The sequence below is a fragment of the Cygnus atratus genome, chromosome 25 (genome assembly GCF_013377495.2).
Source record: "Cygnus atratus isolate AKBS03 ecotype Queensland, Australia chromosome 25, CAtr_DNAZoo_HiC_assembly, whole genome shotgun sequence".
In the NCBI taxonomy this organism is placed as follows: domain Eukaryota; kingdom Metazoa; phylum Chordata; class Aves; order Anseriformes; family Anatidae; genus Cygnus; species Cygnus atratus.
Window position 1 is genome coordinate 927,851 of NC_066386.1, and position 26,251 is coordinate 954,101.

Here is a 26,251-nt window from a genome sequence, read left to right on the forward strand (position 1 = left end):
TCTCAGTACAGGTTTATCTGTCAGCGGCTCCTTTGTTGCTGGCTTTTCCCACTTTCCTTTCTTCTTATCAGTGCTGTCACATGCAGTGACTGATGTCTTGAGCTTCCCCTCAAAGTCAAACTGGAGGACACCTTCCCTGCCCTTCAGGTACCCTCAGTATCTGATACAAGTGTAGCTCTGTATCAGATTTACTGATGTTGAGATAGATAGCAGGATTTCTGCTAGTGCCTGGAGTCTGAGAACAGAGCATCCTTCCATGCACATACACACCCACACCCCATGCAAGACCAAAACACAGACGCTGCTGCTCAGGAGGACTGACTTGTCTACACAATATTGCTGCTGCCACTTGTCTTGTTGTTTACAGAACGGTCTCTTAGCAGCTGTGCCTTTCTTCTTGGAAGCGTCAGTGTGCATGGGTCACCAAAACCCCAGGATTTTTAGGAGTTTTATAATTTGGTCCTGCATGTTGTAGACAAGCCATTTACCACAACATTGCTCACTGTAACAGTGAAGGCCGGACTCTATAACAGTTTCTTCTCTCTCTCCCTGTCTCCCATCCCTGTCGTCCATCTCTTCCCTTCCCCACTTACCTCAGAAGACCTCACGTCACTCCGGAGGGAGCTCCTTCATTGCTGGAAGACGGAGTCGATCCACGTCCCCTGCTCAAGAGAAGCATGTATCCCACCACGAAAGGCCAAAGAAGGTAAGATCTGCACAGAGTTGTCACTTCAGAGGCAGAGTCATGTGGGATGGAGGTGAGAAGGGGAAGAGTGTGCAGAGAGCACTGATGGCTTGCTTCTCAGGTGAGCCCAGACTCTGCAAAGAGTTTCACAGTCAGAGGTGTGAATAGTGGCTGTGTTTCTAAACACAACTCTAGAAATGTGTATGTAAATAGAGCAGCACAGCCACGGGGAATGTGGAGCCAAATTTTTGTGTTCAGATTATGCCAGAGGGGTCTTGGCAGAACACACTTAGGAAATGTGCGACTTTCACATTTCTGGCATGTCCGCTTTGAGGATGACATTGTGCTATGGTTTCCAGCTACTGAGTTGATCTGTGTGGAAGTACTTTGGGCTGTGGTTTTAAATGCAGCAGCTCAGGAACATAAACGCGAGGTCATTGTCCTCAGATCCCAGAGTCCAAGCTTTAGAGGACTGATTAGCAGTCTGCATTGTGGCCAGCAGGTTACTTGTAGGCAACAACAGTAGCTAGTATAGCTTAGGTAGTACATTGTTAGTCAGGTTGGCCACCTGCTTCAAATCTACTTGTGAAAACAATTTATTTTTGCTGAACAAGTATTTAGAAGAGCACTGAATGCCAGATCTGACAGGTACAACAGTTATTTGTTTAACTGTGCAGGTTAAGGCATACTCATCACAACTGCTGCAGTGTTACAGGACATGTTAACAGCACACCAAGGTTCATAATTAACCAACTGACTCACGTGATGAAGGCTCATATTTCAAGGAAAAACAGCAGTGAATGTGTAAGGCAGAATCCCAGCAGACTTCGGGGTTCTGACAGGGGTGCAGGTTCTGGTGTGGAAGGGTCTATACCGAAATAAATGAGGAGACCAGAGGCTTGTGAACTGTTTATTATTTTAAAAAATAAATAGCTCTGATAGGTGGGACACATGCTTTTTGGAGTATTTAGGTTCTAATGCAAGTGGCAGCAAACTAAGAAATCTTCCCCATCCGTTGATGGGTACAGCTTTTATACCAAGAATCCTCAATGCAGTACCGCCATCCTCCTTTGCACCCCATCTATCCAAAACAGTGCTGTAGGCTCTGGAGCACAAATAACTTACGCAGGAATACTTTCAGGATGGTCAGATAGTTTTTAATACTTCATGGGCCAGATCCTGTTTTTTGCTAGGAGAAATCCAGAATTACTCCACCAAGAAACCTCTAGGTTTAATCCACTGTGGTCAAAAGCCAAATTTACCCTGTTGCATGACCCAGTTGGTGCTTCCCATGCAAATCGTGGTGTGAATTTTTTAAGTCTTGCTTTAGGTGTCTGGCCGTCTACTTCTTGTTTGTTTGTTTGTTTCTGTCTTGTTGCAGTAGACGTCCTCACAATCAATACATCATTACGAATAGTAATAATAGTGACCCACATCCAGAAACAGCTCAGTGACGTGCTGGTGGGTTTTGTGGCTGAAGGCTGATGGATCCCAGCCCAGTTTCCCAGGGACAAGGGCATCCAGGCTTTCAAAAGCAGCGTGGCCATCAGTTAATACCTGCTGGCACCCTTCTGGCAGGCCCAGCTGAGAGCCCATAAACCGTGTGGGCAGGAAAGCCATCTCCCTCTTTATTTACAGAGGTTATCCCGCAATACCCGGGTTGGAACGCTGCCCACCTTGCCCACTTGGTGTCTGGGGAGCCTGCCCAAACCCTACCCGGTAGGTGGCAAACAGGCAACCCTCCCCTTCCCAGGCTGCACGTCCAAAGCCGTGCCTACCCCGCTGTGACACCAAGGCAGTAAATTTCCAACTGCCGACGAGGCTGAAAAACGTATTTGGAGTATTTACTCCCCTTGTGTGTTCAGCTGCTGCGAGGCGAGGAGGAGGGAGAAAGAGCATCTGTGCCGCGGGCCGGGAGCAGCGCTTGGCACAAGGTTGGCGCTGCGCTGGAACGCGTTATTTTTAGCAGGCGGAGGGGGCGGCGAGAGGGCAGGATCGGGGTGATTGGCGGCGGATTTGAGAGCTCAGCTGTAATTATAACGGGCAGACGGTGCAGGTCCAAGGCTAGGGGCTGGAAGCGGGTTTCTATATTTGCACAGCTCCTGGTGGCGGGGTGGGAGCGCGGTCTCGTGGCCGGCAGGTAGGGCAGGGGAGCGCCGCTTCCCGGCTCTGGCAGGAAAGCAGGTCAGCGCCAGGGGGAGAGCGAAAACAGGAGGACTGCGGGTTTATTTATAGGCTTCTCAGTGGCGCTTGCCACTATTGTTACCCTCTGGGTTCCTCACAAATGTGCAGAGACTCCATCTCGCTGCTGCCTCGCTGCTCTCCCCTCCTGGCTGCTCGTTGTGCTTTGAGCAGCGGGTCCGGCGGGGGCCCTGTCAGGGCTGGGGTCGCTTGGCACAGCCACAGCCGAGTGCAAGATCTTCTCCTTCCTCTTACAGAGGGGGAGTCGGCCTGGAGAGGGGCACGAGGTGTGCAAAGCAGCTGCATGGGCAGGGTGAGGAAGGCTGCCGGAGGTGCTGGGCTGTTTGCAGGTCGGGGGGGGGGGTGCTGGGGTGCAGGAAGGACGTGTGCGAGGCCGTGTGAGCACGCAGACTTTAAAGGGGTACCCGAGAAGGGGTCGGACTTCCCAGAGGGTTTCGCAGTACGTGACCGGCAGTGCATGATCTACTTGCACGTGTTTCAGGGGAACTGGGCGCACCGCAGCGCTGACCAGAAGTGGAGCGGTTTTGTCTTGAGCCCGTCCAGCTGCACGGCCGGCCGGTCCCATCCTGCAGAGCTGCAGGCGGTGCTGGGGAGCTGAGCACTCACCGGCAGAGCAAAGCGCGTGCGAGTCCCCGGGCTGCAGGTGCTCCCGGCTCCCCCTGCACGAGGAGCTCAGCGCCCGGCAGCTCCCTTCCAGCACAGGGCTCTGGCTGTTTTCTTAGGCTTGACGGAAGAAACCTGACCAAGTGAGGGGCTCCGGATTTAGCCCGCTGGCTTCAACGGAGTAGGAAGACAGCAAAGACTCAGGATTTGGACTCCTAAGCCCTTCTGTAAAGCAGCTTGGCATTTGTGAGGAGTCTTGTTCTCTGCGGGACAAGGGACAATTGTGATGTGGGACTGCAACCAGCATCAGGATCCCCCGCCCCTCGCAGGCACAAATGATACCAGCCCAAGCATTTCCTTCTGTGCTGTCCTGAAAATGGGAAAGCTCCAGGCTTTGGGTTTTCCTCGGAACATACCAGGCCTTAGAGAAACCAAACCCATTTATTTCTTTGGGCTTGGTATTGCGATGTGTGTGCTTTACTCTGTGGGAGCCTTCGCAGGGTTTGTTTAAAAAAAGAAAGAAGAAAGAAAGAAAGAAAACAATAGCTAAATACCAAGAAAACGCGGGGTGACGCACAGGGGTTGAATGAAGTACAGATGTTCTGTCACCTATATTGTCTGCTGGAAATGCACAGAAAAAAATCACCATGCTCTGTGGAATGAAGTCTGTCCCACCAGGAGCGGGCGAGCACAGACTCCGAAGCACTGCGACATCCTGAGGCACAAACCCCACGAGGAGAGCCCTCATCCAGCGTTGTTCTTAGAGAGCACGTGGAACCCATGAGCAAAATCAGGGGACTTTTTAATTTGGATAGGGGACGTCCTTATGGGAGGAGCGGTCCCTGTCCCGGAACACACCCTGAGCTCCTGAACTGCCTCCCTAGCTGCAGGGGGGACTTTATGGGGACACCAGGCCTGTGGCTGTCCTGCCCCCTTCTCCCTGCAGCCCCCAGTCCCTTGGTGGCTGAGCAGATGCACGGCAGAGCCTCCTTCCCCACTGCCTGCCTGCCTGTCTGACTAGCCCAGATGCCAGCAGAGGAAATGAGCCACACTGAAATTCAGCACACTGGAGAAGTTGTACTGGGCTGAAACCTAAACCCGCTGGGTTCTGTGAGGGGCTTTGTGCTTGCCTCTGAGTTGGTGGTGCAGGTCTGCCTCTCGGAGCTTTGTTTCCATGCAGGCACCGAGGAGCCAAGCGGACGTTTTTTCCGATCAGGATACAGATGGCTGCTTGCGAGACCAACACAGTGTTTTGGGGAGGGAGTACTGAACCTAGATCTGCTCTAACCGGTCTAATCTAGCCACAGTAGCCTTGTTTTGTAGCATCCTTGCCTGGCTTGCTGGGGCCTCTTGTTGTGCAGGTGCTCAGCCACCCCCAGCCAGTCCTTCAGTTAGCAGGGGTGCAGTGATAATTTGAGATCACAGCGCAAAGCCCAGCGAGGGCTGGCCACACGTCCTTGTGTAAAAACTCATCCCCTCGGGGCGGCTCAAAGCAAACCTGCAAAATCCTGAGTGCAAGCGAGGCTGCAGGCAGGGGTTTGTTGCCCCTCTGCCTGGTGCTGCCTTCCCTCCTCGCTGCGGCTGCCATGGCTGCAGCCCAGAGCCAGGCCGCCACCGCCTCCTCCTCCTCCTCCTCCTCCGGGCAGGGAGTGCAGAGAGCCTGGGAAAGAGGGAGGGAGCAGCAGAGCCTGCTTGGCTCTTCCCAGCTCCTGGCTCTGCCCTCCCTCCTTCCCCTGCCCAATCTACTTTTAATGATCCAACTGCTGGTGTCCAGCAGATTAGAAGAGGGGGCTCAGGGAAGGGGAGTCGGCGGTGGGGGGAGCAAGAGGAGCTGTGCACAACCCTTTTTGGCAGCCAGAGATCCTGTTTCATTCCTCCTGCGCTGGGGAGCTGGAATGGAGATTGTGGCGCTGGCACGCCCCCGATGCGGCCGCGCTCCCCCTGCCGCAGGCCTGGCCTGCTCCGTGCCCACATGCCAAGCCCCAGCTGCTCTGCCCTGCATGGAGAGAGTTTGTTTTCCATCAAGTTTGTTGCTGGGGGCAGGTTCATGTTCCCTGCAGACCGCAGCTCGCCCAGCCAGCCCGCCTGCTGCAGGGAGCGCCGAGCGGCTGCAAGGTAGGGCTCGGCTTTTGCCTGCAAAGATGGGACGGGGGCGGCGAAAGGTTTCCTGTGCCCAGTGCATCCTCCCTGCTTCCTCCTCCTCCCCTGAGTCCTGCTTCGTGGCACAGCCAGGCAAAGTCCTGGGCCCAGAAAAGCCAGGTGGGGAGGGTCACTTGAGATGCAGGGGCCGGTGCTGCTTCCCTCCTCTCCTCCCGCCCTACCCTCTCCGTTTGCACCCTGCGGCTCGTGCAGGAAGCATTTGAAGCCTTCCGGTTCCTGGAGAGAACCCACACGTTTAAAAAGCCGCTGGTGCGAGCCGGGGAACGCCCCGGGTTGTCTTAGTGCGTGTCAACACGGGCAGGAGAGCCAGGAGGGACTGAGCCCCAGGACCGACCCAGGGCCTCGGTCCCTGCAGGCAACTGGCATCACCTTCCCACCAGCACCTTGGTCTGGGGGCAGCCCGGCCCCTGTGCAGAACCTCCACCGGGTAAAGCACTAATTGTCCTGCCCGCTTGGCCCAGGGCATTAATTGTCCTGCCCCTGTGGCCCAGGGCACTGCGTTTCTCCAGTGATACTGAAGAAGATGTCAAATTCTGTTGCCCGAGGACCCAGAAGTGTTAGAGAGTAACTGGAGGTGGCAGAGGGGTCCTGCTGGGTGCGCAGAGGCAGCGAGCACCTGGCCTCTGCAAAGCCTGGGGGCTGCCGGCTGCAGACTGCGAGCTCCCGGGCTCCAGGCCCTGTGGGTTTCTGCAGGAGCTGCACGGGGCCCGGACGAGGAGGTGCTGTGGGACGAGGAGAGGTGCTGGGTAGGCACGGCAGAGGAGCAAGGTGTGCGGCGGGCACGGCCGGGGGCTGCGTGCGGCGGCGCGGAGCAGGGGCACAGGTCGGCTCCTCGACAGGCTGCGGCGGTTCTGGGAGCAGCGCAGCCCTTTGAGCAGAGCACGAAAGCCGGGCTCTGTGGGACAGATTTCCTACATAGTTCAAAGTGCAGTTGCTCAGCACATGGAGCCAGGGCAAGATCTTCAAAAGAGCTCAGTACCCAGCGTTTTGGAAAACCTGATCGTTTATCCGAGCATCTGAATGGGAGCGGAGGGTTCCAGAAATCTGGTCCCTATTGTGCAGGCTGGCTTCTTGCTGAATACGTACATATGTCCGCACTCCTACATACAGCCGGGGGACTGCTCAGTTAGCGGGTGTAGACTCTGCACTGCCGACAGCGAGGAGAGCTTTTTCAGACAGCAGACAGCCAGGATTTTGAAGCTGGAGGATGTGAGTTCGGTTGCTGCCATCACAATGAAGCTGGGGGAGGTTTTATGGTTCGCGGTGGTGGCAGCCAGGACGTTCCTGCCTTTCCCCACACGTGTGTGTGTAGGTGTGGAGGTTCCTCGTCATTAGCCAGAGTGGCTCGGCTCTCTTTTGTCTCCTCTTGACTTTGATACGTGAAGTTAAACGATTCCAGGGCTGTCCCGTTAGCGTTTGCAGCATCATGTTTTAGTCCCGCCTGTTGCACCTTTGTGATCGAAATGCATCGGGGCTCAGAAGACGAGAATAAGCTCTGTGGTATTCAGGGAGCTGAAGGACCCGAGTTTGTGCAGTTATTTGGCAAAACGTATTGCAGTGAGGATCTGGCTCCTGCTTCCATTTCTCTCTTCTGTGCATGGCTCTGGCAGCACGTGCAAGTGGGCGACCGTGTGTCCCATGGGGCGGGGTGCCTGCCTTCTCTGCCTGAATTTTTGGATGAGGCTCGGTGAAATCGTTGCAAGTTCTCTCATCCCATGTGCCCTGCTTTCTCCTTTTGTGAAACGAGATGCGGATATGAAGAAGCTCTCCTGAGCTCGTCGAAATTCTCTGCTGCGTGCTACCAAGTGAGTGCAAATTGTTCCTGCTGGTGGATAACGAACAACCGGTCCCAGCCCTGCCACTGAGAGGCACGTAGTCTGCAACAGGCGTAACTCTGCGCCACAGCTTCCCCATCTTCCTGTCCTAGAGAGCCCATGAGACTTGGGAAGTATTTATAGCATGAGAAGCCCCCGAGTATTTAAAACATCGTGAGATTTAGTCAAGATTTCATTTAAATTTGTGTTTTGGCACTTAGCTTGTAGAAATCACATTCTCAAGCTTTTCTTATTCACTGCCAAAGCTGTAAATGTGCGCTGAAGAAAGGGGAAAAAAGAGAACGGAGATCCTTGTATAGTGCTGTAGCTCTGGGAACTGAGGCTTTAACAGATACGATGAACGCCAGGAGTCCGGTGATAAAATGATGGATATCGGCAGCGTTGCTAGTACTCGGTCGGGCACTCAGCAAGAGCAGCGAGGCTTTAGCTGGATTTGCCTCCCTCTTCCACCAGCTGATCCCAGAGAAAGCTGCTGTGGCCTCGTGGCGGATTTACGCCGGCAGGGTCACTGGTGGCTGCAGGTGGGCCTCCTGTTCAAGGGCACTGAGAACTCGGCCAAACCCACGCTGGAAGGTGCCGCTTTCTGGAGCGCTTTTGCTTCACCTCTGCATGACTTCACGCCCGCCTGCTCTAGCCTTTTTCTCCTGTTCCTTTTTTTTTTCTCCTGGTCTTTTTTTTTTCTTTCATTTAGCTTATTGTTTGTAAGCTAATTATTCCACTAGTTTCTCTCAAAAACAAAACAAAACAGAACAAAAACGAAAACAAAAAAACGCACAGTGGAGCTCATCCATTACTGCAGTTGCATCTTCCCTCCGACAGCGTCCCATCTCTGGCGTGTGCTGGCAGCCGTAGCCTCGGGGCTTTGCCTGCACGAGGAAGCAGTCAGCATCCTCCTGGAGAGTCGATGAACTCCCGTGTGACTGCCCTGCTCTGAACACACCTTTGGTGGACAGTGAGGGCTTCAGCTTCTAGGTTAAAACATCCACGTGAGGGAGTAGCACCAGAGCAGGCATTCTTTTCCCCCAAAAAAAACAAGATGGATTTTTCTAAGCCGTACGTCCCACCCAGGTGTTTGCCTGACAGCAGATCTCTTGATCCACAGACCAGTGACCACGCTGGCAAGGCTGGAACTGAGCACAAAAGTTTCCGCAGCTTCAGCCAAGCAGGCCATGCCTTTAGCTGACAGCGGTAGCACAGAAAAGCTCCTGGTGTCGGCCAGGTTTGTCCCTACAGGAGCATGCGGCTGAAGAAGACCGTGAGGAAGCAGGAGCGCGTGATGGAGCACGCTGTCCTGTCCTACCGTCCTGTCTGCCAGCTGGCTTGGGCATCCACAGCCCCCACTGACTTCAGTGGGAGCCATGGCCTGTCACAGGCGTACGTTTTCAGTCCGTTCCCTGAAAACATCTCGGTTTTAGCATAAACATCCAGATAGCGGGACACAAGAATAGCCACTTCGGTTACAGTCCATTCCCCGGGAGACTGTAACAGCAGGGTGGGCAGCACTCCGTGTTTCTCAGGCCACAATTTTTCCTTGGTTTGCAATTTGAAGAATCCCATCTTTCGGGGGTTTTAGTGAGAGCAAAAACAGGATGAAGAAATCAATCTAACTAGTCTGGCTCCAGTTAGCAGAGATGGACCCAGCCCAGCTGTTCTCTGCTGGGAGAGGAGGTGGGGAGGATCTCTGGGTTAGATTCAAGCGTAGTTTCTGAGATCTCCACTGACTGATCTCTCTACCTGTGCATGTGCAACACGTGCTGAAGTCAAGATCCTTCCGTTGGCTGTACAGGGTGTATCTGAGAAACCTTTGAAGAAGGGGGAGAGCGAGGAAAAGGGGGCACAGAGCCCCTTTGGGGAAATAGCAAGAGGAAAGCTCGGGTTTCTTGAAATCAGCCAGAGCTTGTTAAATCCTTCCCTATCATCTTACCATAAACTGATTCAGGGGCTTCTGTTGATATTCTGCACTCCAGATGTTGGCTGCAGCTGGGGCAGAGATAGTGGGACGCTCCCAGCCAGAAGCTGGGGCGTGGGGGAAGGGATACTGGGCTCTTGTGGATGGGTGGAGAAGGGAAGAGGAATATGAATGTATGGTTGTAAATCCACCCCTACACACCCTCCTTTCTTTTCCCTTACAACTGCTATTCTCAGCAGAGGAAAAGAGCCTTCCAGTATTCTCTGATTTCTTTTGCAGAGTCGTAAGGACAAGGAAAGACCTAAACAGAAGCACAAAAAACGTCCAGAATCTCCCACCAGCCTTACGCCAGCCCCAGTGCCCGTCGCTGCAGAAAAGGTACCAAACCCGCAGGATGCGAGCGTGTGAACGCGGGGTGGGGAGAGAGGGTAGGAGGAAGCCACCAGCGCTGGCTTTCCGAGGAAGTGGGAAGGATGGTGCAGAAGAGGAGAGAAAGAGCTTTTGTCCACTTATTTCGATTCCCGATTCGTCACATTCTCACTCTCTCTGCCTGACTCCCCACCTCAACGCCCGCCTTGGGAATTTAACGCGGCAGCTGTCTTGATTTCTGTCAGCACTGACGACACAATCATGGAGCTGAACTCCCAAGTGACTGAGCTGTAAGTGCCAGCCTGTTCTGCAGCAGATGTTCAGATTTAAAGCTCTCGCAGAATAGATAAATATCCGTGCTTTGGCCTTTTCTACTGCCACATTGTAAACAGCTCAGGCAGGTAGATAAGCAAGGCAAGCTTGTGGGAGGAGGTGTTATCCTTCCTTAGACAAACTGATAGAGCTAGGGGGAAAACCAGACGATCTTACATGCACGTAAGATCTTCAAAGTGCATAGTAGAGGTTGCTTTACTCTGTGAGACAACGGGAGGCTGGGTCCCGTTTAGTTCCTCCATTTCAGGAAAATTAAGGCAGGCAGGCACAGTGTGGTGGCCTGTTTTGCTCCTGAGGTAAGAAGAAGGAAGGTTTGTCTGCCCAGAGTCTGCTCAGTGCCCAGGGCTCGTGGGGCAGTCAGGATGTCAGTGGGTTTCTGCTCTTCACTGCTGGAGCTGTGCTGCCGACGTCGGCTCTTGCACCTGGCTGTAAATCAGGACAGCCCTGAGCTTTCTGTAATTCGTGCCAGATCCAAACTCCAGTAAAGCAGAATAGACACAGCGGAACTTGCCTCAAGCTTGCATGCAACAAGGCGAAGGCCAAGATTGCAGTTTTTCAGTGTCAGGGAACAAGCGAGGTTACTCCAGCGCGTGGACCTTTGGAGTTGTGCCCTCCTCGCTGTAGTGGGAAAAGAAGTTAATGCAGCTCCTCAGCAGGGCTGTTCTGGTGTAAGTGAGACTATGATTAGGGCCGAGCTCCTGCTAGAACAAATAGATAACATGTCCCTGGAATGTTCTTTTGGGCACAGAAATGCTACTTGGAAAGGCTCGTGTGCCCGATACATGGCAGGGCTGCCTTGTGAAACTGAAAATTCACAGGCTAGCAGTGTCTGCAAGTGTGAGAAGTGCTGCAAGGACAGTCTGGAAGAAGGAAAGCTCCTGCTGATCCGCATGGGGTTGTTCTGGGTTAGGACTGAAGAGGTTTTTCTACCTTCTGTGTGAGGCCAAGTGTGGAAGCAGGGAGGAGATGCAGGTTAGAGCTGAAATGGCGAAGGTGGCCCTAGGCTGGGAGGAGCAGAAAGCTGCAGCGGGACAGAATGGAGGACTAGCTTCGAGCTGCAACCACTTCTGACTTACCTGTACCTGTGTCGAGGCAGCTCAGCTCTGGCTTTTGGGAACAGCAGATTGACCCAGTGAACAGAGCTGTCAGGAGCTGAGGGCCTACGAAGATTATTTTCAAACTAAACTGAAATCCAAACCCTGACTCTTGGCCAGCTAGAGTGGTTGTTAGACACTTACCCACTGTCTCCTCCAAAGCCCTGCCAGACCTTTATAAATGAGGAGGGAAGGGTGCAATTCAGTTTTACAGGCAGCTTTCAACTCTTTGTAAGCTAAAATTCAGGAGATCCTAATTACTGTAGCTGTGCTTGAGTGACAGGGTTTTAGTGTTTCCCTAGGGAATTATTATTAATCCTCATAACAAAGAATGTATTTCCCTTGCATTTTTGTGCATAGTTTCTCAAAGCATTGTTCGAGCTCTCTGTTACCAAAAAGCACCCTGCACAAACCCCTCGGGGTGGTTGTGTGAGGCTTTCTGGATACTTGCACCAGCGCAGCATTACAGTGGTTAGACTAACGTAAAGCTCTGAGAACACATCAGTGTATTAATGTAGTATGTCCAAACAGTTTCCTCTTTGAAGCCCAAGCCATCTTTGTCCTTTCTGGGTTGTAGCTTAGTGCTGCTCGTCCCAGCAGAGTGTGCTGGGCGGCGGGTAGGGTGCACGCAGCAACAGCAAAGCTGACACTGGGGGTGTGACTGTGCCGAACAACACTGCTAGTCCCTCTTGTGCCATCGTATCCCACTTCCTCACTCCCTCAGGCAACCCCGCCTCTGGGTTCCCATTTTTCTTTAACTTTGCAATCCAGATTTATTTTTCAATTCCAATTTTCACCTACTGTGGCGTCCACCCTGTGCTCCCCTCTTGAACCATTTAGTCATGAGGAAGATCCTTTGATGTGGTTTCCTCTTGAAATCAGTTGTGCTAGACTTCTGACTTCTGCCAGAGTTTTGAGTGTCTCACTGAAGCGCTTCCCTGCGTCTTCTAGGAACCTAAATGCCATTAATATCTGACACTTGGACCTGACCAGACTTCCGTGCCCCATCCGTGCACTAACGAGCTCTCACTGCCTCACTCTGGTTTTGGGGATGAACACTGAAAACACAGCGGTGGCCTCAGCTCTCATCTACACCGGAAAGTGAAACTAGGGTGTGAATTCACAGCACATAAATGACTTTTCATAAGACCTCTTTTGAGCTCTCCTCCTGCCTCTGAAAAGTGTCCTCAGGCAACGCCATTGCCATTGCTCTCAAAGAGGAGCAGATCTTGCTCGTGGGGCACAGGAGCATCCCTGCAAGAGAGCAGATGGACTGAAATCCCCCAGAGGTGCTCCTGGGCTAGGGCTTTTGGACGGATTGGGGGGGTTTGCAGGGAGTGGGTTTGTGCTGGACGTAGACTCTCATTTGCTGTCATGCTGGCTACCTGCAGCTCCTGCAGACTTTTCGGGGAGTGGGAGGGAAGCAGAAGGCATCCCCTCTGTGTAATGGTGTCTGGCTGTAATAGCTCCTAGCTATTTCATGTGGTCCGTCCAAAAACCCCAAAGTGCTGCCAACTGGTAATGCTTTTGAAAAGCCTCTTGGAAAGATGGCATTCATGGGGAAGGCCCGGGGCAGAGCAGGGTTCTTGCCAGGGGAAGAGCAATGAGGCTCACCAGCAAGCCTTGGCAGCCAGGGCTGCCCCGGTTCTGCAGTCGCACGCTGCCAGGCGCGTTCAGCAGGCGGTTCCTGTGCTTGGGGTCTGTGCTCGGGGTCTGTGCTCGGAGCTGGAGCTTGCCGCTGGCCGTCCATGTTAGCGAGCACACCGAGCGGCACGCACCAAGCCTCCCCTCTCCCCCCTGCGAAGCCGTCCTGCCGCTCTCTGTTGCACTCGCAGTAAATCTGCGGGATCGCAAGCCACCCCAGCTGCCTCCTTCTGCCAGCTGTAGACATCACGATCACTTGTTGACACACACTCGCACATGCTACGTGTTTTGGGCCGCAACATCTGGCTCGCTCTGGGTTTTGTAATTGAAGCCGCGGATGCCAAGGGCTCCCCGCGCCCACCCCCCATCAGGTGCTGGGAGAGGGAGCGCAGCGGGGCCAAGGGCTGCGGCTGCAGCCGCCACCGGAGGCGGGGAGGCTTTCCAGGTTTCCCACTGTTATTTGAGCTCTCGGCGTCTACCGGCAGGCCTGGGGCTGACAGATCCCGGGAACCTCTGCGCCGCGCTTTGCTCGGGCAAATCCAGTAGCGGTGATGGGGTAGGGGCTTGGGGGGGGAGGCTGCCGCTTCCCCCTGCTATCAAAGCGTGTCTCAGCATGGATGTTCGCAGCAAGCATCCCTGAGCCTTCTAGCATCCCTTGTCCTGACATGAGTGTGAATTTACCAGGGACATCAGGGAGTTAAAGATGCAGTCTCCAGCCCATCTGTGTCTCCGGTCCCTACCTATAAAGACCAGCAGCACAGCGCTGCCCGATCTCGCTGCTGACATGGTCAGGCTTGCCAGTGGCTTGGATACAGATGCCGTAGCTCGTACGAGCGCTTTGCCCAAAGATCCTTGCAGACTCATTTGACCTCTACTGAGCGATCCAGCCGGGGAAGGCAGCTGATGCTTACGGTCTGGTCTGCCTGGGTGGCTGCTTCAGCACATCGCTCTGTGCCGTGTGGGCTGGAGGAGCTCCTGCTCTCGTCGCATTGTTCCTTGTTCGCGTCCTCCCTGCTTCCCCTCGCCAGTAGTTTAATCCAGGGCAAAGCAGCTCTGTGTTTTCGAGGCTGCACCGGCCTCCCCCACCCCTTCTGCATTTCGTCAGTGGTTCCCTCTAGGAGCTCGCCCCGCCAATCAGGAGGCAAAGAGATGCTCTTCTGATTTCCCATAAATAAATTAATGAATGAAGAGCTTGGGTGCTGCACAGTGTCACAGAGAGGCCAGGAAACAGGTACGGCCCCTCGGGGGACAGCGAGTGCCGGGGGGAGGAGGTGCGTGCATGCCTGTGCTCGGGTGCCCGCGCGACTTTGGCTCACTTCGCCCGGCTCAGGGGTGAAGGCAGGAGTTTCCCTGCCAGCCTGTCACCTCCAGCTGGGGCAGCAGGCTCATTCCGATGACGTTTTTTACTCGGTTGCTTAAAACAGAGCTTCAAAATGCAACTGCTGCCTCATTTTGAAAGGGAGCTCTCGCTTCCTCAGTGCTTCCCTGTTTTTTTCTCTGCAGCCCGCACTCCGCCATGCACACCTGTTTGCAAAACACACAGAACGTCGGCGTTTCTGCACATGCACACGTACGTACAGTTTTCCGGGCTGGAGAAAAGCCAAAGGTCTAGAGCTTCAGAGCTCTGTGTATGTCCAACGTAAGCAGCCAGCATGCAGGTTTCTCCAGCCCTGCCTCCTCTAGGCAGCAGCCCTGAGCTGGAGAATCTGCTTCCTTAGGGAGGTGACGGGATTGCAGCCCTCGTTACTATTATTAATATTGGCATTAAGGTAGCAGGCCCCTCCCCTTCAAATCACGGCCGTGTTGTGCTTGGCCGTTCTCATGTGTCTCCTGGAAGGCTGCAGTGCCACACAGAGCTTGCAGGCTCCACGGAGCAAAGGGGGGAAGAAACAGAGGCACAGGGAGGGGAAGTGATTTAGGGCGGTTTCGGTTTCCCTCCCTTTGCTCCCCAGCTGCAGTGCCTGGGCCCTCGCCCCACGTGCAGGCTCCCTGGGACGGCTGCTGGAGAAGGGCTCTCCGCGGTGCAGAGGGCTCACGGTAGCTCCGTACGGTTCCGTCTGCTGTGACCTCTTTGGCAAACATTATCTAAGATGGCATTTGGCAGTAGGTAGTAAAATCCTGCCCCCAAATCTCTGGGAGGTTGGCGGGGAGGTCCGTGAGGTCAGATCAGCCCTGCAGGTGAGTGTCCGGCCATCCACCACCAGCTCAGCCTCTCTCCCCCCTCTTTTTTTTTTTTTTGCCTTTAATTTTGCAATTAAGATTTATTTCCCAGCTCAGATTTCCCCCTTCCACCCTGCACTAATACATTACTTGCCCTGCACTCCCTCCCTGACACTCCAGATTTAGAACATGTCTCCTCACGTGGTTTCCCCCTGCCCTCCCGTGGCCTCATGCACCTTGTGGGGAGCTCCAAAGAGAGAAATTTATGGAGGGAAAATCTGGGGCTTTGCATATCTGCCGGGACATGAGCCATCTCGTTCCTGTGACTTTGTGAACAGTCTCAGGACTTCCCGTAGCCCCCAGGCACCGCTCTCCTTTCCCCCTCCAGGCAGATGTGGAAAGTCGGAAAGATTTTCACGCTCCCTCTGAGCTCATAAATCAAGAAAGCTTAATCTCCTACATCCAGGAGTCTGTGATGAGAAAATACAGATTCCCCCTTCTCCCCCCCCTAATTTCCACCACTCCCTTCCTCCTGTCTTTCATATTCCCGGCACATCTGGTGTGCGTTAGGCTGCCAGCTGTTGCATTGTGCGGAGTGATTAAACCATGTGGGAGGAATGGGGGAAGATTTTTATCTGGGCATTCATGAGTCTGCATTACAAGCCCTTTTTTCTTTAGCTCTCCCTAAGAAGAGGTCATCTGGAGTCAGGGGTAGTGGAATTTAAGAAAGGTTTCGTGCTTCTCTGTGTCTCCCTTGTATCTGCTCTCAGTGAGAAGTAAAAGATGTTGGCGTTAACATACAGGTGTTGTGTTTTGGGCTGTGGCCATCACATTGGAACCACGTCTATGATATTGATTTGGTTGCAGTAATACCTTGCAGGAAGCGATCTTTGAACGCTGCGTGTTTGGCTTTGAAGTGACTTGAAGGTGAAGGTTCCACATCCTAGCGTGGGTGCCCCGAGGAATCCGGTTTTCAGTTCATCCCACCCTGCTGAACTCCCACACTTCTCTCTCTCAGCCCAAGCTCCTGCATTTCCTAGCATCTGCCCGGCCTCTTCATCCCCCTTGCTTCCCTGTCTCCCGGCGGCTTATATGGGGTTTGGGTAGCATCTGTTGTCGTATGGTCAGATGCTGCTTAACAATGTCACTGCGCAGAATATTTGCTGTGGTAGATTCGGAAAGCCCTGGACTGGCAGCGGAGGTGTTTCGGTGGATGCGCTGGGAATCTCCCATCACAGCAGAAGGGCAGGCAGGTTCTCCTAGGTGGGATGACCTTGCGGAGAGCAGCACACCCGAGAGATGCAGCTGAAATACGTATTTGAATCGCAGCAGTTTTCAGATTTTCTTTGGGCTGAGGAGCCCTCTGAGGGTGGGTGCTCCTCTCGGCCACAGTGCTGGGAATCTCTGGTGTCTGTGCTCGGATTGTCAGCGCCCTGTTTAATTCCCTGCAGTGAGGTGGGATGAGTGTAATCCCTAGGAGTATAAAGACTGATGCCACCAAGGAGCAGTAGAGGGGAATGCTGCTTTTCCCCTGTGAGTAATGTCAGCTGGCCATCACTTCGTGGGCAGGGGGAGCAATTACTTCTCTTAAGGGGAAATTGCTAAAAAGAGCCCCTGCTGTGGCCACATCTGGCCCAAATGAGTGACCTCTGTGTTTGCTGCTCGCCAGGGCTCCACCAGCCACCATGAGGGGAGCAAAGAGACCTCAGAGGTCGGGAGATCGGAGGTGAAAGGCAAGAAGTCCTCAAGCCATGGCAGCAGCCACAAGGGGAAAAAGACGGGAAGTGGGAAAAGCTCGGCTGGCTTCAGCTCAGCTTCCTCCAGCGGGACCTTCCAGCCTGCAGGTAAGGGGCGGAGGAGAAGCCAGAGAACAGGGGATGGGGGTGATGCTTCGCTTCACCAGTAAGTGCCTTGAAGCTTTGCTGATTGCTCTTTAACTCCTTGAAGAGAAAGGGAAAAGTCTCCTTGCTACTTGCTCCGTGCACAGAGGGAATAACTGGGTCGGGTGAGTGTTACAGCTCGCCTCCTGCGTAGGCCTGCTGCACTGCAAGGCAAAACAGATCCAGATGTCTGAGTGGAGGGAGGAGGGAAGGGGATACTGCGTGCAGGCAATATGGGCAGCACCTGCCCTCTCCTCCGTAGGTGGTACTGTCTGCAGGAGTGCTTTAAGGAGTGCCGGGGGAGAGACCTGAGCCAAAACCTGATACCCGGGCTCCCCTGAGCTTTGAGTCAGAACCTTGCAGGGCTCCCATCTGCTCTGATGTTTCTCGGTCCTTTTTCGAGCTGTTGTCAGAACCGCTCGCGTGCTTCATCTCCCGGGACCCTCATCAGGGCGGGAGGGAGGGAGGGTGGTGGTGCAGGGCCTCGGGGAGCAGACACACGCATGTTTGGGTGGATGAAGCGGCTGGCGTGCACCGCTCGTGCTCACCAGAGAGCATGAGAGCAGCTGGGGGTGTGGACCAGGGCTGGGAGGTGACAGAAGTGTCCTTCAGCTCAGTCTCTGGCCTGTGCCAGAGGACCTGCGTTGTGACCGTGCTCTCGTTGCTTTGCGGGCTGAGTTATTGCCACTGCGAGCCTTCCTACATCTGCTTCCCCTCTGCTTCCCCCAGGCACCTCCTGCAGCTCCTTGCAGTGCTCCCAGGATTTCGTGACATTCCCCAAGCTCGAGCAGGACGACGAGAAGTACCGGAAGCCTGTCTCTTCCTCTTCTTCTTCGCACTGCTCCCCTCTGTATGAAGGCCAGAAGGGGGATATCTTTGAGCAGAAGGTGATCTTCTCAGGCTTTGGGTCCATCATGCGCTTCTCCACCTCTGCCGTGAGCCAGCAGCGAGGCCGTGATGCCTCCCCTGTGGACTACAAGGCCTCGAACCCTGTCAGCGGCCCTTCGGTGGGGAGCAGCGGGGCCACTGGCGGCGGCGGCGGCAGCAGCAGCAGCAGCAGCCACAAGCGCATGCCGTCCCTCAGCATGGAAGAGGGAGAGGTGCTGAAAGAAAAGAAGCACAAGGGCAGCAAGAAAAATAAGCACGGGCCTGGCAGGCCGAAAGGGGGCAAAAGCAAAGAGATTTTGGGTGCCCAGCTGGCTGGGTCCACGTCTACGTCTTCGTCGCCCTTCTCCGGGGGCTCCCTTGTTAGCTCCAGCATCAGCAACTCTTCGCGGCCCTTCAGCCACACGGGGAACCTGCCCAGCCTCAGCATGGAATCCCCACTGCTGAGTTCAGGTATGTTTCCCCTTAGGGCTCCAGGTGTGCACGGTTGCTCCCAGCCCTGCTCTCTTCAGCATCGTGTTTGGCTGGTGTCTGAACCTGCAGCTGCCCAGGGTCCGGTCCCTCGCTTTCATTCCCAGAAGCTATAAAAATCCGGGTCTGGTCTCCCATTTCCATCTTAGTGTTCATCTCACAGTCTCCTCTGGGTCAGCTTCTCTTCTCCTTGGAGCTGGGAGCATTTCAAGCCCTTCCCTCTCAAGTGCTGGAAAAGCTCAGCAAGCCAGAGCTGAATTTCTGAAGCGATACAGACAGGGGTGTTCGCAGGCCAAACCAGCACAACCGCAATCCGACCCCAAATGAGGGATTCTCATGAGTGGTTCAAGTTTAACCCCTCTTTTCGAAGCAAAACCGTTCATCCTGGTCTGACCACATCCACGGAGGCTCGGAGGGACACCGTTAACTCTGCCGAGAGGCTGCCAGCAGTTCCCGGCCGGAGTCCCCTGACCTGGCAGGGCTGAGGGCAGCAGGGATGCGTGGCAGGAAGGGGTTAAGGCAGCAGGCAGAGGAGGGGCCTGCAGCTCGGGGCTGAGGTTTGACACTGTTCTGGCAGCAGAACTTGTCATCGGTCTATTGTGGGTTGTTTGCAGATGCTCCGATTTAGGTCAGATTGCGAGGGGGGATACAATTTTGTTGTGTGCGTCTGGGAGCTGCGGCCCATTTGTCTGCGCTGCCTGAGAGCGGAGAGGAGCTGCAGGAGTTGTTGTGACCTCCATTATCAGAATCTTAGGCCAATTTTTCTCCCTGCCTCCCCCCGAACAACAAAACGATGTTTCAGAGAGGAGGAGGCTGCCAGGCCTCGCTCTCCCCCTGCTCGGAGAGATGTTGGCAGAGCGCTGCGGGACCCGACCCAGGGCTCTGCCGCGTGCCTGAGCAGATGGGAAGTCGGACAGGTCCCCTGCCTCCGCAGCAGCTCCCTCCTCACCTTCCTTCCTCATTTCTCTGGCCGCGTCCCACCTTCGTCCGTGGGCACCGTGGCAGGGGAGGGGATAGCTCAGCAGGAGCGCGGGCTCTTGACTTGTGGCTTTGGTGAGTCACGGTGTGCTGTGGTTTCTCTGCCCGATTGTATCGGCTGTGGCGAGCAAATGGGAGGGGGGGAAGGCTGGAAAACTTTGTGACACCTTCGACAGAAGGATTATGGGCTGTCACCACCGTCGCCGTGCGCTGGGCCACGAGATGCTGAAGTGCTTGTTAAACTTGGTCCTGTGCTTTGGCGTCACCCTCCCTTTCTGAGATGAAGCCCTGCACAATGCCAGCTGCCTCCAGGCCATCCTTAACGCATCTCCTCCCCTCGCAGGGATCTACACCAGTAACAAGGACCCTATTTCCCACGGGGGCGGAGTGCTCCGAGCTGTGTGCAGTACACCCCTCTCTTCCAGCCTGCTGGCACACCAGGGTACGTCGTCTCTCCCACAGCTCAACCGGTCTCCCTTTGCTAGCACCATCCCAGCCTCCTCTTCCTCCTCGGTCTCCACCACGCAGGTAAGAACATCAGGACCAGGGCAGGAGAGGGCCTGTTGGTCAGACAGAGCTGTGACTGGCAGAGCAGGACTAGCTTGTGGGCACAGAGGAGCTGCTTTTTCCATTTGGGAACGCTGTTTTTCTTCCTTCATGATTGCAGGGGAGCTGCCAACTGTGGCTTCCCTTAGAGACGCTAGAAAGATGCAGGCAATTTGGCATCACAGCCCGTTTGGGGGCAGAGAGGAACTGCAGCCTAAAAGGGCACGGTACTCTGCACTGACTGTAAAAGGAGCGTGGACAGGACGGCCGGGTGGCAGAGGCCTGGCTGTCGGTGCGTGTGCTGTGTCCCGTGCTGCTCGTGCCCTGCTGCTTGCTGGCTGCTGGCGCTGGTGCCAGCCCTACCTTCGCTCTGCAGCACAGATAGCTCGGTGGGAGGGCTCGCACCTCCCAGCTGGGTGGGCTGCGTGTGTGCCAGGAGACAGAGCCTGGTCCTTTGTCAGGAGCTCACAGCGAGAGGTGTTTTACAGGGATGAGAGAGTTAGTTTTACAGCTCCAGTGTTACGCAGCTCATTCAGGCCTCTTGGCTCTGAGATGGGGCTGGGAAGATTTCAGCTGTCTAGCGAGACTTCCAAGAAGATATTTTTAACACTCTCTCAAGACCAAGCTGGGTTCAAGAGTCAGGAAGAGAAGAAATAATGAAAAGTTATTTTCCTCTTGCATTTTTGAGAAGTAATTTCTCTCTCTCTCTCTCTTCCCCCTCTCCCTCCCCCCCGTTTTGCCATGTAGGTGTTCTCACTGGCAGGTTCAACATTCAGCCTCCCCTCCTCACATATTTTTGGAAGCCCCCTCACATCTGGGCTGTCAATCAACCCGCTCCTAAATCAGTCGGAAAGCAGCCGGGCAGGTACGTGAACCAGAAGGTATGTGAGTTTGGGCTCCCGAAGGGGTCTCCCTGGAGGAGTCAAGACAACCGCATTCGTAGTTCTCCAGCTGCCCTCCCTGCTTGCTCCCATTCCATGCGTGTGACAGCCAGGGGCTAGGAGAGAGGGACAGTGCCTTTTTCCCCAGGCAGGAGGTGCTTGCATTGCCCTAATGAAGTTTTGGCCTTCGGTCCTGTAAAAGCACATCTGCTGCTGTGTCCAATGGCTCATGCGTGTCCCTGGACACGTGCTGAGGAGGTGCAAGAATGGAAATCCTTCCCTACAGAAATCTCTCGCCTTTTTGCCTACTAAAGCTGTGCAAACCTAGTGAAAACTATTGCGAGCTTTTGCTTCTTCAAAATAAGCTGAAGGGTGTTTTGTTGTTGTTTAATGAGAGAGATCTTGCACTCTTAATGTTCATCGTCCACCTCTGTTTTGAGTTAGTTTCTGCTCTTCCGCTTTGGCTTTGTCATGAAATGCGAAATTCACTGTTTTCAACTTCCAAACATGAACGTGCCAACACCGAATTGCTTACAACTGCTCATTTTTTCCCACCAAGGCAAATTCATTTTTCTTGGAAAGTTGCCTGGTTAATAAGCAGGAAACTTGAAGCATCATAAGACTTCTTCTTTTTTTCTGAGCAGAATGGGCCTGATTTTTGGTTTGCACCAGTAGTTAAACAAAAGCACCCTCCTGATTTTCAGATGTTGCAGCTAGTGGCGCGACTGTCTCCTGCTCCCCTAGCCCAGAAATGTTGGCAGCTCGGCATGCTGGCTGCTGAACTTGGGAGGTAAAACTCTGCCCAGCATCACAGGCAAGGACTGTAAAAGGCACAGTCCTCCTTAGAGCTGAGTTCTCTGGAGAATCTGACACCGGTGTGCCCTTGTTCGCCTTAACCAGCGTGCATGCCTGCATGTACAGCATGAATGAACATGTATGCTTGCTTATGACCTTTGCAAGCCCATGGAAGTTCCCTGTCTGTCTCTCTATCACTGGCAGCACTTTGTCTGCATGCCCCTGCTGGCAGCTTGTGTCTGCTCGAGTGCCACGGGAAGGTAACCGCACAGCTGGCACCAGTGGGAGTAAGGGCACCGCATGGGAGCTCTGAGCCAGGCGTGATTCGGTCACCTGGAATTAAGGAAGAATGGGATGATTCCAAGAGTTATTCTTCCCTTGCGGCAACCGACAGGAGAGAGGAGATGACCCGCTGCCACTTCCCCTTTGCTGTTATTTTGGCAAAGTGCTGACAGGAGAAGGAAGCAAGTCAACTTGCAGGAATAGCCTTGTGGTTCAGGCACAATACAGCGCTCAGCAGTCTGTTCCAGCCCCGAGGCTAATAATGAATGAATCATGTGGGCAAAGCCCAGCATCCGAAGTGCTCGAAAAAGCTTGATCCTTAGTTTCCATTTCCAAGATTGCTCTTTTGTTTGTCTGGGATCTTCGGAGTTTCAGGACATGTTTCTTCCAGTCCCAGGCAGCCTTCAGAACAGCTCCTGTTGTCACCTTTTAAGTTTTCTCCATCACCGTCTCCTCTTGCTGGAGCTAGTGACCCAGAGGGTGTTAAGCCAAATTCTCTTTTTTTCCAGGGGGGTTAATTAACATGCATTAAACCTCCTGTGTGGCCATTTTCATTTTAAAGTGTGACGACTGCTTTAATCCCAAGTCATTAACAGAGTGGTTGTGAAGTTTTAAGTATTCCTGCCTTGTCTTTAAAACAGATTACCTTTCCTGAGAGTGTCTGTGTAGACAGATCCCCTGCAGGCATAGATTTTGCTGCAGTAATATTTGAGCTCTTCATGATTTTAATGTGATGTAGGGAAATGGTGTTATCCTGTCTTACAGATGGGGGAACTGAGAAACTGTTATCACTGATGCAGGTTGATACCGGGTGCCTTTGGCAGTGTAAAAAGTCTGATTCTTATCTTCCCACTTGCTTAGCTACTGTCTAGTTCATCCTCCCACGGCTTGTCCTGGATCCTGCCTCGTTATGATGACAGGCCAAACGTATTTATCTTCTGCAGTTGCCTCCAAGCCTCTTTTTCCTACTTGCTGCCCTGCAAAGTGCTGTCTCTGTGTGATAACTCAGTCATCTCCCGGTCCCCCAGACAACAGGGTGGCGTTGGCCAGCAGATAGTTGAGTATGGAGCCTGGTTTCAGCAAACTGGCGCTGTATAGATGCACACAGCCTGCCTGGTCTGCGACCAAACAAGACAGTAACACGCAGACAGTCAGAGCTTAGCCGAATGTTTATTTGATTGCAAGTTTAAACTATTGTGGCAAAGCTGCATGTGATGGGCTGGGGATGTTTTTTCAAAAAGTTTAGGTGGTCTTTGGATGAAAACGGTACAGAGAAGCACTGCCTGACCCTTCCCAGCCTTCTGGTAGCTGATCATCAGTGGAGAAAATAGGAAGGCTTCGTGTCTTCCAGCATCTCAAGGACTTTGTTAACCTTGTCTCCACGTGGTGCCTTGCACCGAGAGGCTGCTGCTGGCTGGGAACTGCTGGCTGGAAACTGCTAGAAAGTGGTGGATTCTGCCCAGAAAGGTGAACCAGTTCTAGCTGATGGTCAGGAAGATATTCCCACATGGATGAAGGGGTGAGGATCAGCCTCATACCTAAGAGCTGCCCAACAGCAGCTGCACTTGCTTGTTCTCAGCAGCAGAAAATACCGGCAGTAACTTCTTGCCCTGCTCAGGGCACCACACTGTAAATCATAAATCACAGTGCCTTGCAGTGTTCCCTGCAGGAGACTTCCTGGATTCTTGCACATCAGAAACATCTCTTATTGTGTGAAGAAGAGGAGGGGCGAGTCAGCCAGCTGGTGCAGGCTGTAGCCACAACATCTGACACGGCCTGGAGCGAGGGGAACGTGTGTTCACGGGCTGGCAGGCTCAGGGGATGGAGAGCAAATGGCAGCTGAATCCTCCTCGCTCCTTGCTTAGTGTTTGAATAGGAGATGTCCCACATGGGCGCACACCCAGTGGCTCCGTCCCTGGCGCTGCGGTGCTCTGTGGGACAGAGGGGTGGGCATGGGGGTAGCTCCTGGACACTCACTTAAGCAGTTCAGAAAGGAGCTGAGCACTTGGAAATGCTGGGAGGACCGCAGCTGGATTTAGGGGAAGGATGCTGAAGGCACGGGGCTGCGGTGGCACCTCGGAGAGCCCAGGGCGCGCAGGCTCCGCTCGTCCTGCGGCTCAGCCATCGAGCAGCCCCCTGCCTTGCGGCTAAAGGGAAAGGCTCCTTCTGCCGGGGGGGGGTGGATCTGGGGGGGGCCGTCAGCCCAGCCGCAGGCCCGCAGAGGCCGGGGGGGGGGGGGAGGACCGCGGGGACACGCGGGGACACGCGGCCCCTCCTCCGTCGCCTCCCCCGGGCGGCGGGGGCGCATGCGGGCGGCCGGGCTGCTCCGTGCTCCCCCCTAGCGGGCGCCCACCCCGGCTGCCGGGCACCTGCCGGCACCAGCGGCCGCCGCTGAGCCCCTTCTGTCCCTCTCCCCACCCAGAGCCCGACCTGGAGGACTGCGGTTTTGGCTGCCGAGGGACGTCGCCCCAGGAGAGTCTCTCTTCCATGTGAGTGTCCTTCAGGAGTCCTCCGCCGCACCCCGGGGACCGCGGAAAGCAGGGTGGGGGGGGGGGACGGAGCATCTCGCCTCCTCCTGGGGCAAGGCGAGGGGCGGCGAGGGGCAGCGGCGGGGGGAAGGAGGCAGGATGCTCGGCCGATGTCGGGGTGAACGGGGATGGATGGAGGGCTCTCCTGGAGCGGAGCCGAGGAGATGGAGGCTGGGAGGGACGCAGCCGCTCCCAGGCGGTGGAGGTGCGGGAGAAGGGAGCAGAGTGCGGGTGCAGACTAAGGGAAGCATTGCTGACACTCCCCCCCCCCCCCCCCCCCGCCTCCCCAGGTCCCCCATCAGCAGCCTGCCGACCCTCTTTGACCAGACGGTGTCCTGCAGCAGCAGCGGGCAGCTGGAGAATGTTCCCCAGGCCACCCCAAACATCGAGCAGCTTCTGGAGAAGCAGGGCAATGGGGAAGCCGGCGTAAACAGTGAGTCGCTGGGGGTACGGGCTGCGGGAGGAGGGGTCCTTGTTCATGGTTTTGTCAGAGCCAGCTGGGATTTTGCCCACGGCAAAGGAGCCAGGCTGGGGACAAAGCGCTAGCCTGTGCCATGGGGGAGTAGCTGGCAGCAGGACTGTGATCTGCAGGTCAGTCTCATCCCCCGGCGTGCTCTAATTGCGGTACCCCTCTGTGGTCCCCCTTCTCCTCTTCCCTCTGTCCCCCATTCTCTCCCCCGACCCTGCCCCCTTTCCCTTCTTCTGTTCCCTGCAGTTGTAGAAATGCTCAAAGCCCTGCACTCGCTGCAGAAGGAGAACCAGCGGCTTCAGGAGCAGATCATGACGCTGACAGCCAAGAAGGAGCGTCTGCAGCTCCTCAACGTCCAGCTCTCCGTCCCTTTCCCGGTGGTCACCAGCAGCAACGGCCCAGGCAGCCAGGCCCAGTACATCCTGCCTCCCAACGGTGAGGGGCAGTGGGAAGCGTCACCCCGTGCCATTCCTAGCGGTGCTCCGGGGTGGGCAGGGGGGTCACGGCAGGGAGGATCTGACCCATTTATCTCGCTGCAGCCGCTGATGGGAAGCGCTCTCCCTTGCCATTGCTGTGGCAACGTCAGGCTCCACCCCTGACTCCGTTCTCTCTTCTTTCCTCCTTACAGTCTGCAACAACGATTCCCTGAGCATCAGCAAGAGCCCGCCATGCAAGAACAGCTTTGGGATCGAGAACTCGCTCTCCACTTCCTCTGAGGTACAGGGGCCACCGCCTCCCCCAGCCAGCTGGGAAAGGGACCTGGGGCGGGACCAGAGCAGTGCAGTCCCGGTGCTCTGACTTGATGTCCAGCTCATAAATCCGAGTAGTCAAGGCCCAGAAATCAGGTTTCTTTCTCTGGAGTGGCCGCTCTTCGGTTTATCTCAGTGCTGAGGGTAGCTGAGCCTGAGAGCGAGAGGCGAGAATGCTTCTAGGTTATTCTGGCTGCGCTTGCAGACATCCAGCAAAGTACATCTGAGTTCTGGGACCTCTCTGAGCATACACCTGCACTTGCACTCACAGCCCCCCTTCCCACCTCCAGCTCCTGTCCAGAGCCCCCCTGGAGCTGAGCTGACCTTTCACAAGCTGCCCCAGTCCGATGCTCTTATGTCCGTTTCTCCCCCAGGACCCTCATTCAGGTTGCCCCAGCAGGAGCAGCTCTTCCCTGTCCTTCCACAGCACTCCTCCACCCCTGCCCATGCTGCAGCAGAGTCCTGCCTCGCTACCCCTGCCCGGGGCGCAGCAGGTGAATGGCCTGGCCAGGGTGGCAGGCAGCGGGCTGGGGGGAGGCACCGCTGCCAGCCACAGCCTCTCCACGGTGCCCATGGTGGACGGCCTGATGGGGACCCTGGCAGGAGGCCAGCAGATGCCCATCAACGGGATCCTGGGGAATCTGAACGGAGCTCAGGCCGCCCAGCCTCCGAGCGCGCTGACGCAGGCGAGCGGGCCTCCGACCTTGCAGCTCTCCACCAGCCTGAGCAGGTGAGGACGGGGAGCTCGCGGGGACGGCCCTGCCCTCTCCATCAGAAGCTTAGCACCGGGAGG

At 55.1% G+C, this 26,251-nt stretch overlaps 1 protein-coding gene across 2 annotated transcripts in view; it reads left to right on the forward strand.

Moving 5' to 3' along the window:
• The window catches only part of MLLT6 (MLLT6, PHD finger containing), a 43,431-nt gene that overhangs the window by 12,496 nt on the left and 4,684 nt on the right, over positions 1-26,251 (forward strand). The window contains exons 7-17 of one of the 2 annotated variants that reach the window (XM_035569874.2): positions 599-706; positions 9,674-9,772; positions 16,664-16,838; positions 17,604-18,212; positions 19,552-19,736; positions 20,502-20,619; positions 24,135-24,201; positions 24,531-24,673; positions 24,956-25,144; positions 25,338-25,426; positions 25,833-26,188. In XM_035569874.2, coding sequence (XP_035425767.1) covers positions 599-706; positions 9,674-9,772; positions 16,664-16,838; positions 17,604-18,212; positions 19,552-19,736; positions 20,502-20,619; positions 24,135-24,201; positions 24,531-24,673; positions 24,956-25,144; positions 25,338-25,426; positions 25,833-26,188 — 2,138 coding nt within the window. The remainder of the gene's footprint in view (positions 1-598; positions 707-9,673; positions 9,773-16,663; positions 16,839-17,603; positions 18,213-19,551; positions 19,737-20,501; positions 20,620-24,134; positions 24,202-24,530; positions 24,674-24,955; positions 25,145-25,337; positions 25,427-25,832; positions 26,189-26,251) is intronic. The other variant, XM_035569875.2, reaches the window with a different exon arrangement.